General features: G+C 36.1%; 1 protein-coding gene across 1 annotated transcript in view; it reads left to right on the forward strand.

Moving 5' to 3' along the window:
- The window catches only part of CWF19L2 (CWF19 like cell cycle control factor 2), a 120992-nt gene that overhangs the window by 70353 nt on the left and 36468 nt on the right, over positions 1-14171 (forward strand). The window contains exons 11-12 of the mRNA XM_066247570.1: positions 7018-7134; positions 8899-9036. Coding sequence (XP_066103667.1) covers positions 7018-7134; positions 8899-9036 — 255 coding nt within the window. The remainder of the gene's footprint in view (positions 1-7017; positions 7135-8898; positions 9037-14171) is intronic.

The following is a 14171-nucleotide window of genomic DNA, read 5'->3' on the forward strand; positions in this document are numbered from 1 at the left end:
CAGATTCAAGTGATAACAGTCCTTTCGCTATCAGTTTGTGTGGAACTCCGGAATGCTCCGAGGATAAATTTTTCTGTTTCTAGTTGATAAATTTGTTGTGATTTAGGGGAGAGCTGTCGGACGCGCTGCTCACGGCGCCATTTCCGTGACGTCACTCCATCTTTGTTTCTAAAGACCCAGTTCATCTGTACTAAAGGATGGATCCATTTCTCCATCCCTTGTGAGCCAGTACTACTCTATTGAACTTTCTCCTAATAATCTAATGAAGATTGATATAACCCTATTTCCTCCTCCTCTCCTTTGCTGTTTTATTTGTGAATTTTGTAACAACTAGAACCATATCTTGTTCATCTTTTTAGACACATTTATGCCATTGGATTATATAATATAAAAGTAATTCTCAGTGTTGTGAGTTTATTGATTAAATAGTATGAAAAGTTCTGAGTCTTCATTTACTATATTTATACCAGTTATACAAATATCTTCCAGGTTGCCTACCGTTCCATTGCAAAGCCAGATAATCTGATAAATTGTGTCAAACCAGCAGTTAAATGTGACTTTGTTGTTGAGTCCTTAATAAGGTACTCAAGCATTCTCAGTCAGAAGGTGGGCAAATTTTCATTTATATGAAAGAAATTTTTCATAATTAAAAAACAGATCACCAGTAAAAGAAACATTTGGCAAAATGTCATGTTTACTAATACATTTTACTAGAGACACGGAGTAACAGGAATAGCATGTGATGACAGGAATAGAACTAGCATGGGACTTGAAGCCAAAGATCTGGAACTGTGTCTGGAGCTTCATCATTACTTGTATGTAATCCTTAGTATCCTCGTTAGTAAAATGAGGCTTAGTAATAACTTAGTTACACAGTTGTTAAATGAGGTATATTACAGAACTTTATATCATATAATTAGGCCTATTAACTTCTCTTTGGAAAAATTGTTTCTGTGTGTGTGTGTGTGTGTGTGTGTGTGTGTGACAGATGGACAGACAGGGACAGACAGGAAGGGAGAGAGATGAGAAGCATCAACCCTCGGTGTGGCATCTTAGTTCAATTATTGTTTTCTCATATGTGGCTTGATAGGGGGGGGGCTCCAGCAGAGTGAGTGACCCCTTGCTCAGGCCAGCGACCATGGGGTCATGTCTGTGATCCCATGCTCAAGCCAGCGACCACACGCTCAGCGCTCAAGCCAGTGACCTCAGGGTTTCGAACCTGGGTCCTCCACATCCCAGTCGGATGCTCCATCCACTGTGCCACCACTTGGTCAGGCTTGATTTGTTTTAAAATAGGAAAATTATAAGGCAGTTTTTAGATTTCACTGCTTTGTTGATGTATGAGATATAACGTTCTTAAATTTATAACTATCAACTAAATTTTTTGTCATCTAAATGAATTCTGTTATTTGAGTGTGAAAACATGTAATTCTTAAAGGTTAGTCAACAGTTAGAAAAAAATTCTAAATCTCACTGGTAGAATAGCGTCAGCTGATATGCCCAAGTTGTGGGTTTGGTCCCCCATCAGGGCACATAAACAACCAATGAATGCATAAATGGATGCAGCAACAAATCAATGTCTCTCTTTCTCTCTCCCCCTCTCTCTCCCCTCTCCTTTCTCCTTCCCTCCTCCCTCCTTTCCTTCCTTCTTTCCTACATCTATCTATCTATCTATCTATCTATCTATCTCTTCAAATCAATTAATAAAATTTTTTTTGAATCTCCTCTCCACCTTCCCAATCCTGGCAAAAGCTGAAAGGAACCTGGTTAGAAATATAATGTAAGTTTATATTCTCATAGCTAGCTTCAAATGTAAGGATTACAAAGAAGCACTGATGAAAAAAGAAAGAAGACTGAAGAATTGAATTGGTTTTTATATTATGCTAGACCCAGTTATTATATTGGCTCTAGAAAATATCTGCCTAACAAAATTAAAATCCTCAAATAATCCACTTTTGAAATTGTGAAATAAACTGTAGTTTAGGCTTAAATAGTCTTCATAATTGTTTTAGTAATGATCTTTTACATTAATATTTAATTTTCTCAAGCTTGTACATGTTTTATGAACAGTAGTAAGAATTGAAAAGAGGAGATATAACTAAAGCTGGTGTGAGTTCATCTGATGCCTTTGAGGGATTAGATAAGGTCCCCCTTTGAGCAGGTGCAGTCCTGTGAATATCTTTGTGAAAATCAAATGTAGCCTTGAAATCAGGATATCTGTCTCAGTGAATGTAATATACATCTAAGTGAATGTGGCTTGTTATTCAGTCTACTCACTGCTCTCTGTAGACATAATTAGACATGCATTAGAGATTGTTCAAAAATCATGAAAATACTGACAAACAGTCCTGAAAGAACAGCCAGCTAGTGTCTGTGAGGAAGGTGGCAGATCTTGCCTAGTGGGGGTCTGAATAAAGAAGATTCAACTCAGCTTCTCTAGTAGTGGGGTGGTGGAGGAAGCCCTCATGAGCACAATTCTCTATCAAATGTGAGTTGGGGTCCACAGTTTTAAAACACAGGCTGGGGCATAGTGCCACAGGAGGACAAAGGAAAGAGAGACAGAAGACACAGCAGGTTCCACAGCTCATTCTGTTGGGAGGGCTGGCTTATAGCTACATCCTGTCTCTGCACAGCTATAGGCAGCAGGGAGAGGGGACCCGCCACTGTCTGTATTTACAGTTGGGAACTGGCATGGGCAGCTCAGAAACAAACTCAACCAGGAAGTGAAAACTGGAAGATGCTTCCGTAGCATCTGGAGATCCCTGTCCACAGCTGGAAATGTTCAGAAGCGAGGCTTATCTAGAGATATACACCAAATTCATTTTTTCCATTTGTACCCAGAATGTGTTACTTAAGCTTCACTTCCTTGGGGAACCTCTGGAAAGGCACTGTTCTGTGGCTCAAAAAGTCCTCCTGAAATTTAGAACGCAGGACTTACCCATGTGGCCGACTGTTTTCTGTGTCCTGTTCCTCTGCCTGTGGGCTCCCAGGGCAGGGTCTGTGTCTGCCTTGCTAACTGGTACCTGGCCCAGAACAGGCCTTCAATCAATGGTTATGGACTAAATAAATGTAAAAAATCATGAAAATAATAAGAACAATAATAACTGCTTTTTCTTTTTTATTTATTTTTTTGCGACAGTGACAGAAAGACAGGGACGGACAGACAGAAAGGGAGAGAGATGCGAAGCATCAGATCTTGGTTGTAGCACCTTAGTTGTTCATTGATTGCTTTCTCATATGTGCCTTGACTGGGGTGGCGGGTGGGGGGGGGCTACAGCAGAGTGAGTGACCCCTTGCTCAAGCCAACGACCTTGGGCTTTTAAGCCAGCAACCTTTGGTCTCAAGCCAGGGACCATGGTGTCATGTCTATGATCCCACACTCAAGCCAGTGACTCCATGCTCAAGCTGAATGAGCCTGTGCTGAAGCTGGCGACCCCAGGGTTTCAAACCTGGGTCCTCTGCATCCCAATCCAACACTATCCATTGCGCCACTGCCTGGTCAGACAATAACTGCTTTTTTCTTGAAATTTTAGCAGATTAAAAATGAAAACAGTTGCTATTGGCTTTCATTGGTGACAAACTTGAAGAATACCAACTGATGGGAAACTATCTAGTGGAAGACTTTTCCTTTCTTTCCAAATGCTAGATAGAAAGGCTTTCAAATAAACAGAATTTTTGATACCAACTTTGTATCAAAGCATCATATAGTTTTTCCTTTTCCTTTTAATCAATGTGTTACATACGAATAATGCTAATAGGCCTATTTCAACAAGAGTAACAATTCCTTGAACCTTTCCCTAACTTGATCCAATCCTAGAGACAGCCACTTTTAGTTTTTTAGCTGTTTCTTCTGGCTTTATTTCTCTATTGCTAAGCAAAGTTGTTCCTTGAGTCTGTAAATAGACACTATTAAACCAAATTATATTACGGTTACCTGTCTTTTATATAAAAATTTTTATTCTTACTCATTACCAATATTTTCTTTGTCCTGTGGACCATAGTTTATTTTGATCCTGATACAGATTCCAAAATAAGCCCCATATTCTGTATTAATGTAGTACCAAATATAGAACTTACTCATTATTTCTAGTCTTCTTAATATTTGTCTTGAGTACCCAAAGTGGGAATATTGGTGTCCTTTGTATCGACATCCCTGAGGAACAGAAAGTAGAAACGCTGAGAGAAAAGGAAAGTAGAAGAGACAGTGCTTTATTTAGTCTTGGGAGCGTAAATTGTCTGAGGCACCAAGCATGTTCATTTCAGGCATCAACCATTTGTGGAGCACCCACTGGTTTTTACCACTGTGCCAGGTACAGCAGATAACCACGTCGTGTATTGCTTGATCCCTGGTGTAGAACAGTGGCAAAGACATAATATTGTATCTAGACAAATAGTTACTTAAAAGATTATTTCCAGCAATGTAAATATGCCTAAAATTATTTAGGAAGTAAAATGTAGATAAATTAACAAGAAGTATGAAGAGCTAGGATAAAAGGTGAATTTGAAGTCCTGTATACTATATTAGGATGCTTGGCCTTTATTTCATTATTTAGGACAGTGTTTGCTAGACTGTGATGTAGGGTCAGAGTTGGGTTTTTTATTTTTTATTTTCCAGTCCATCATGGACTAATACATAGTTTTGTCAAACAGTAAAATTATGGGAAAATGAAATATATATAAAATATAGCTCCAAATGTTATTTATATTAAACCAACATATGATTACTCTTTGAGATGGCTAAAAAGTTTTTAAATATTCATTTTTGTGTTTAATTCATCATGGATTGGTAATAAATATATCCTAACTGGTAATTCTCAGATTGGCACTGGTCTGTGGACCACACTTTGAGTGGTCTTGATTTCCTAGATGACATGGGGTCTTTGCAGGTTTTTCAACAAAGAATGGCATATTATGTTTGTGTTTAACACAATTAATTTTTTGGCAATATGAGTGATGATTAGGTTTCAGGGTGGAAGGTTGGAAACCAAGAAACCCTACAGCCATCGTCATTAAAGGGTAGCTTGAAATAGAAGAGAAAGTGAAATTGACTTCATACTGCTAATTTATGTAGAGATTAATTCTTTCAATGGGCTATAAGCTTCTTACTGGCAGAGACTATATTTCTTTTAGTTACTACAGTAGGTAGGTACTTTAAAAAATACTGAATGGATGGAGGGAGGAATGAATGAAAGGTAAGGCAGAATCAGGAATATAGAGTGTTTAAAATTGGAAAAAGACTTTAGGCTGAGAATGCATTACACAAAATCAAATGCTTACAGGTAAGTATTAGATTTAATAATTTGAAAGTCCTTAGAGGATCAGCTTTCGCAGCAAGATACACTTAGAAACCAAATTATAGTGTTTTGCCTCTCTCTTATTCAGTAAGAGGGTGAATATTCTTTTTAAAATCTGACGCTTCATTAGTGTTAAATAATTAAAGAAAGTACTGATTACTATGCACTTAATATTGTATATACTATAAGATCACTATTGATAGGTATTTTTTTATTGTATTTCCATAGAACTAAATCTCTATTAAATAGAAATGATTTTTAGTAGTTAATTCTGATTTGAGAAGAAAATTGGAATGTGAATAATTTTCTTGGTGTTGTTTCAAATTGATTTTCAATAAAGTGGTTATTTATTATTTATTTATTTATTTTGACAGAGTCAGAGAGAGGGATAGATAGGGACAGACAGACAAGAAGGGAGAAAGATTAGAAGCATCAATTCTTCGTTGTGGTACTTTAATTGTTCATTAATTGCTTTCTCATATGTACCTTGACCATGGGGCTACAGCAGACTGAGTGACCCCTTGCTCAAGCCAGCGACCTTGGGCTCAAGCTGATGAGCTTTGTTCAAACCAGATGAACCTGTACTCAAGCTGGTGACCTCAGGGTTTTGAACCTGGGTCCTCCGCTTCCCATTCCGATGCACTATCCACTGCGCCGCCACTTGGTCAGGCAAATAATATTCTTTATATAATTCTTTTTTAGAACCTTTCTAGTACCATTCTTTTGTGTGTGTGTGTGTGTGTGTGTGTGTGTGTGTGTGTGACAGAGACAGAGGAGGATAGAGACAGACAGGAAGGGAGAGAGATGAGAAGCATCAGTTTTTCGGTGTGACACCTTAGTTGTTCATTGATTGCTTTCTCATATGTGTCTTGACTGTGGGGCTACATCAGACTGAGTAACCTCCTTTTGCAAGCCAGTGACCTTGGGCTCAAGCTGGTGAGCTTTGATCAAACCAGATGAACCCACGCTCAAGCCGGTGACCTCGGGGTCTTGAACCTGGGTCCTCTGCATCCCAGTCCAACGCTCTATTTACTACGCCACTGCCCGATCAGGCTCTATTAGCATTCTGTTTTTATCATAGAATGAAGTTTACTCTTATTCTACACTGTACTAGGCTTGTATATATTTGGCTGAAAATTTGTAGAAAAAGGTTATCGATTGGAAGTGTGTGAGATATAACTTCTGTACATTCAGAGAAATGAAAGGCATTTCAGGACTGTTCATGGAAGAAATAGAAGTCATGTGGAGTTCCATTGTGCTGGAATAACTAATTTAACAGTTGTATAAAGTGTGGCTAATTTAACAAGTTTGTTTTGTCATTTAGTTGATTTCTTATAGTCAAGTTTTAGTAGAACCTTTTTAAATTGAAGAAACATTGATTAAACACATGTACTGCATAAGTGATATATACTCTCACGCAATGTCTGTTTGAATATTGGTTTTTTGTCATCTTTTAATATTGTCCAGATAAAAACTTTATTTGAAATTTGCTTCTTTTATACCTTAAAAAAATAAAATAACTTTGGATATTTTTTTCACCTTTTCACTGAAAAGATTATAGTCATTTTACATTGTAGTGGGTAATGAAAGTCCAGGAGACTTAAGATAATATTATATGAAAGCTAGACTTATTTTTGTGCTTTTATATCCTTGTCATTAGTACATACAAGCATTCAACACTTTTCATAATAATTTTGAAAGTTACCTCTAAATATTCCCATAGAGTAAAGACCAGCAAGAAGTGATTCTTGTCAGAACAGATCGATCTGGAAGAGTTTGGCCTGTGAACACGCCAGAGAAACCTCTGGAATCTAAACAAGGAAGAAGGAAAAGACAGATGGTATGTTTAACATGTGTCTTTGTTTACTCAGAATTCCTTAGGGCAGCGGATCTCAACACAGGGGTTGCCTAAAGCCATCGGAAATACATATTTTATTTAAAAATATATTGTATAATAAATATGTATTTTCCGATGGCTTTAGGCAACCCCTGTGTTTTGGGTGTTCGACCCCCGCCGGGGTCTTGACCCACAGGTTGAGAACCGCTGCCTTAGGGGCTTTCTTTGGGTCAGACTACTTCAAGATATTTTCTGAATTGTCTCTGTACAATACAAAGATCAGAAGGCAATACATTGTTACTACTTTTATTCTTAGTTATATCCCTTTGTCTTTTAGAAAATGGAACCAAATTCAACTACAGTTTTCAAATAACTGTGAACATTGATTAATGCTGTTTTAATTTTAGTGTACATTCCTTTGGCATTGTTTCTGGCTACTTTTTCATGTACATACTTGTCAACAGCTTTTAAGGAAAACCTTGGTCTCCCAGACCTGTTTTGTGTTAGCTCCTTTGAGACCTGGTGGTAGGATATCCAGGTACAGTAATATCTCAGTTAAGTGATTGCCATGATCCTTTATAAACCTGATTTCCATCTTTCAGCTCTAGCAGTTAGTTTTTACCACTACCTTGAGGCTCTTGAGATGGATGAACAATGTATCCAGTTTTTCCAAATTAGGTGTTTTTTGTTTTAAATTTGTAAGATCATAAAACTAGTGTTTGGGTCCACAAATGACCAGTTCTTTCAGAATTTTTCTGTCAGATGTTAATTATTTGCCTGTTGAGTGCCTATGCTGCTAGAGATAGTAATGATCGCATTGAGCAAATAGGTCTGGAAAAGACAGCTTGGCTATTGAAATGTGAGGGAATAGTGGTTTGGAGGGGGCGAATAGCAAAGGTTTGAATTCTGTGGGATCACAGAACTGGCTAGGGGCCCATAGAGCATCCAGGTCTCTTTCTGAGTTGCCTACTAGGAAGCATGTTAGGTACAGGAATAGAGAGGTTAGACACCCTCATTCAGGATTGAGGTTTGCTTTTGAAAGGATAACAGGGCCAGAAGTTAAGGATCTGAAGCCAAGGAGTGATTGAAGTCATAGAATCTGAGATTTAAGCTAGTTGAGGACAAGACTGCTTGGGAAAAAATGTTGGGAATGTGGTTGCAAAGATTTCAAAGAAGTTACGGAACAGGTTTTATTTGTGTAAGGAAATGGGAGAACAGTATTGGAGGGATTTGATTTGGGGGGAAATAAATAGTACTTTTATTTTTCAAATGTGGGCATGGAACCAACTGATAGGAAAACTCAGGATTGATTTAGATAAGAATCAGAATATCAGCTTTGTTCCTGATAGAGCTGTTTGAAGTGGGTTTGCTAATAGTATATTTCACCTGTTTTCAATATGCTTACTTGCTCTCCAGAGAATTGCAGATTTTCCTTCCACAGGGGTCGGGAATTACTACTACAAGGAGGAGAAGAGCAGAGAGGGAAGAAGGGATAAGACAATTCTGCCTTTTCCCCAAAACTGAGAAATCAGATAATGTCATGCCTCCCTCCCCAAGGAAGTGGAAAGGAAAGGTGCAGAAAAGTAGGGAGTGTGATTCTAATGGGAATTCTTTTACATGGAAGCAAGTAGAGTTGATATTAAAGGAAGGAAAGATTGTGACGCATAGTGGGATTTGTACATTTAATGTCAGATTTATAGGTAATTCATTAAAATGCTCTAGAAACTTAACATTTTCACTAAATTAATAACGTTCATTTTGTCATAGGTTTCAACCCATGAGGAAAAAGAAAGGGTTAGATACTTTCACGATGATGATAATCTAAGCCTGAATGATTTAGTCAAGAACGAAAAGATGGGAACAGCAGAAAATCAAAACAAACTTTTTATGAGAATGGCATCTAAGGTAAGATACATTCTTAGTGTACCGTTGCATTTTGAGACACTGGTTGCTCCATTTAGTAATGATCTACTTTTCAGGCGGGCCTAGTTCTTTCTAATCGTGATTTATTTTATTAAAAACTATGTAACATATTAGGAACATCCATTTTAGAATTGATTTGACTGGGAAATACACATTTAGGATTTAGTTGGTTTTAAAATCTGAACTCTGAGTTAGTTTTTTAGTGTATTCCATGAAAATGTTAATTGTTTTATCTACCATTTAAGGGAACGTTTTGGGCCAGAATTGAATGTTGACAGCGTGCTGCTAGTTAGGTTATCAACCTGTTTTGTCTTAATATTCCTTCAGTTTTTCATAATTATGCCACCGGAATATGATTGGTGTAATATATATGTTTGGTGTAATATAGAGAAGATATCTTGGAATAATCATATCTGTTTATATGAAAATTTTACATTTATATGAAAATATATATTAATACATAATTTTGGGTAGTAAGATGATTTTTTTTCAGATAGCATTTTTTTTTGTTGCATTCCCTTCCACTGCAATTCTTCCAAACAGTAACTTAAATTTTTTAATAAAATAGAAGTATTTAAACTTAGCTGTATAATAGGGTTTGACCCCACTGGAAAAATTCAACTCACTGCCTGTATTTGTAAATAAAGTTTTATTGGAACACAACTGTGTACATTTGTTTCCATATTGTCTGTGGTTGCTCATGTTCTGTAATGGCCAGGTTGAATAGTTGTGACAGAGACTTTAATAGCCTACAAAACTGGTATGTTTACTCTCTGGTCCATTACTGAAAAGTTGCCCATCCCTGCTTTGTGGTGCCAGTGTTCACTTTGTGATGGTAGACGTTTGAACTGGGTGTCTGAAGCATAGGAAGCATACTTTGTAATGTACCTTTTCAGACTTTTTAAAAAACTATGTGAACACATTACCTGGTGAAAAAAATTCACTTTCTGAAAACTAGAATAAAAGTAACAAGGTATCTGAGTGTGTGTGTCTGGGGGAGTAAAACAAATGGGTTTAAATAGTTACAGTCATTCTTCCCATCAGCAAGAATTGTATAGAATCTTAAATTTAGCCCATGGGGATAATTTACTTCTCTTTATTTTGGGGGAAATACTGGACATCACCTAGGATCTTGAAATTCAATACAGAAAAAAAGACATATTTTTATAAAGGTGCCTTTTTCAGAAATGGGACAGATCATTCTAATGGGCCATGGTTGCTCAATCTTGGGTATAGGATATCTAAAAGATACTGTATTTCCCTATGTATAAGACTCCCCCATGTATAAGACACACTTTAATTTGGGGACCTGAAATTTGGGGAAAAAAATGTATTACATACAGTTATTGAATTCGTTTTATTCATTATAAAATTCATACAACAACTCATTACTGTCAAAACTTTCACTTGTCCTCATCTGTGTCTGATGACGAATCCTGTCTTCATATATTGCCTCATCCTCAGTTCCATCTATGGCATTTGAAATGCCACTACCTCTGTATAAAGACGCACCCAGTTTTTAGACCCCAAATATTTTGGAAAAGGGTGCGTCTTATAATGGGGAAATATGGTTCATGTTTTCATGGCAAATGTCTTTGAATTTGAGTAATTTTCTTATTTAGTAGTTACTCTGAAAAGGGATCTTAAAAAGCCTTGGGAGAAGTAGCCCTCAGGAATAGTTGATATGTATATCGAGTTCCTATTTATTTGTTTATTCAGTCAGCAGATGTTAATTGTGCTCAGTGTAGGAGATGGTCCACTGGGGATGCACTGGCACATTGGGAAAGCATGGTCCTCGCCTTCAGGGAGCTTGTATGCTAGCGAGGAAAAAGAAGCATTCTTTTAGTAATTATGAGAAATGAATCCAGTAATTATGGTGTGAAAATTACTGTGAAAGACAAGTGGGATGTCTCTTGAGAGCAAGACCAGGGTGTCTTAACCTGAACTGAGAAGAAGGGAATATTTTGGGTTGTACAGTGAATTCAGTACTGCTTACGGTTCATGTTCACTTCTGCCCTGTTGCATTACATTTATTTTTTACTGTTCAATTTTTTGTAATTCTGAAATTCAGATTATGTTCACTTTCTTTTCAGTTGTAATTTACCATTAGTTCTTTAAAGCATCTCTTTCTTATAATAAGGTTAAGAAAGCTGTCGTGCCAAATGTAAACTTGATTATACTTTTGTATTTGGATAGTGAAATTATGGTTGGTGGGTTTTTTATCCTTTCTGTATCTGTTTTTATGCTAAATATTTACAATATAATTAAATATTTACAATATAATTAAAGGGAAAAATAAAAATATATTCTGACAAAAAGGGTATGTGCATCTATATTATATGGTATGTATCTTAGAGTATAGATGACTATGTATTATGATTTCTTAGAGAAAATAAGCATATAGTAACTTTTTGGAAGTTTCTTCCTTCCTTCAAAATCATAAAACTAAAGAATATTCAATTCTAAAAATCTTGCTTAACCTTCTATATTTTACTAGTGATGAAACTAAGACTATAAAGAGAATTAAATGGCTTATGCCAGGCCAAGTGACTTTTCTAAGTTCCCATAGCTAATGAGATGCAGAAGCCAACACCAGAAGCCTCAACTTTTAATTCCCAGTCCAGCTTCTTTCATTAAACAGTGCTGCCTTTCAAATGACTCTGGTTAATGGATAGTTGATTGTTGCCTAAATTTAATTGTCTTTGTACTATTTCCATATATCATTTGTTGGTATTTGGGAATAAGTGGTGCGTTCTTTGCTCTTTCTTAAAATACATTCTATTGACTCCAACATCCTTTAAATATAAACTCTTCCATTTAAAATCTAAGATGTCAGTGTTTCCTTGGCAACATAAACTTAGGCACATCTTCATGAGATCTATGTACATCTTTCCTCATTAATTTTGTTAGCACCATGGGCAGTAATTTTATACTTTTGGTACTAATATTGTGGTAGAAATGGACTGGAGATGAGGGAAAAGGGAAAGTACAAGAAAAGAATAGGAAGAGAAGAGTTAAAGTAATTAGGGTTTTACCTTAAATTGTAAGAAAACTAGATTTTATTTTCTGATGTGTCTATTGATAGTTTTATGTTTCTGAATTTGTGACATTCAAGACAATATATTTTCTGATGGAAGTGCTCTTTAAAATACAAAGTACATATTTCTATGATACATACTAGAACCTGAATTCTTTATTTTCAGTACACTGTAACATTAATAACAAATCTTGAGAGATTAAGCGACATACCTTTCTTAAAAGTATGATTAGACAAAGGTAAGGAAGGTCAGAATTGCCAACTCATTGCAGCATCCTGTTGCTCAGTCCTCATGTCACCCTTTATTCTTAGAGACTTTCGTTAATGGAGGTGAAATTAGTATCGGAAAAGGTTAATTCGAGAGTGTCAAGTCATGTACTGTATTTTCCTGTGACATCCTTGAAAGAAAATTTCAAATTTGGTTTAATAAAATGAGAGAAGTGATATTTCACTTTTATGTGGAACTGAATAAAATAAATTTTGATTTAGTTTGTTCATTTTCTAAAAGATGTAGGCTTTGATCCAGTCCAAGTTGCTTAATGAAATAGTTTTGTTTTTCTGACTATCATTTAGGGGTGGGAACACCAGGAAAGTATTGTATTAAGTATGCTTTAGTTCAGATTTCATTTACTTTTTTATGAAATAGCAACCACTTAACGTAGTAACCATTTTTAACTGTACAATTCAGTGACATTAAGTACATTCACAGTATTGGGCAGCCATTACCACTATCCATTTTCAGACCTTTAAATCATCTCAAACAGAAGGTCTGTTCCCATTAATAACTCCCCTTGCAAATTAACCCCTTAATCTCTCTTAGCCACTGGTAAACTTGGTTCTATTTTTGTCTGTGAATTTGCCTATTCTAGGTACCTAATATACATGGAAACATACAACATTTGTCCTTCTGTGTCTGGCTTATTTTACTTACCATGTTTTCAAGATTCATTCATGTAGCATGTATCAGAATTTCATTCCTTGTTAAGGCTGAATAACATTCTATTGTATGTGTTTATCACACTTTTTTAATCCATTCATTTGTTGATGGACAGTTGGGTTGTTTCCATCTCTTGGCTATTGTGAACATTGGTGTACAAGTATTTTATTAAGTCTCTGCTTTCAATTCTTCTGGGTTTATATCTATATGTGAAATTGCTGGATTGTATTGTAATTCTGTTTGACTTTCTACACTTGATCTTAGCCTAAAAGGCCAAGAAGTAATGTTTGACTTTCTGAGGAATTGCCAAACTATTTTCCACAGTGACTGCACCATTGTACATTTCCACCAGCAATGCGCAAGGGTTGTAATTTCCCTATTCTCAACAATACTTATTTTCTGTTTTGTTATTTTTATTTTTTATAGCAGCCATTTTAATGGGTGTGGAATATCTTATTGTGGTCCTGTCCTAGGTCTTGACCATGGCAAGATTTTACAAGGACTGTAAACCAGTGGTCCCCAACCTCCGGGCCGCAGACTGGTACTGGTCCATGGGCCATTTGGTACTGGTCCGCAGAGAAAGAATAAATAACTTACATTATTTCCATTTTATTTATATTTAAGTCTGAACGATGTTTTATTTTTTAAAAATGATTCCCTCTGTTACATCCGTCTAAGACTCACTCTTGACGCTTGTCTCAGTCACGTGATGCATTTATCCATCCCACCCTAAAGGCCAGTTTGTGACATTAAACCGGTCGGTGGCCCAAAAAAGGTTGGGGAGCACTGCTGTAGGCAGCTCTTACAGATTTTGATCTGTTTAGTTTAAGTTGTTGATAATTGTTTATACTAGTTAATAGATTAACTATTCTTTTCTCTTTTTAAAGAAAGAGTTCAAAATTATGTGAAATTTCTATTTCATCAGACTAATTATTTTTTTTCCAATGAATTTGACGGGTTGGAGTTGGAAGGTCGGTTTGTTTTGATAAAAATTTTGATTAAACAATTATAAAAATTAGACTACAATCTATATTCTGTTGCTGGTAGTCTTTGTCTAAAATTGCAATATTACTTAAATAGATTTGTTGCTAATCATTGTTTCTACATAATGATGCTAAAAAAAGCCTTTAGTTTTCAGGTAGT

The sequence above is a fragment of the Saccopteryx bilineata genome, chromosome 1 (assembly GCF_036850765.1).
Source record: "Saccopteryx bilineata isolate mSacBil1 chromosome 1, mSacBil1_pri_phased_curated, whole genome shotgun sequence".
In the NCBI taxonomy this organism is placed as follows: domain Eukaryota; kingdom Metazoa; phylum Chordata; class Mammalia; order Chiroptera; family Emballonuridae; genus Saccopteryx; species Saccopteryx bilineata.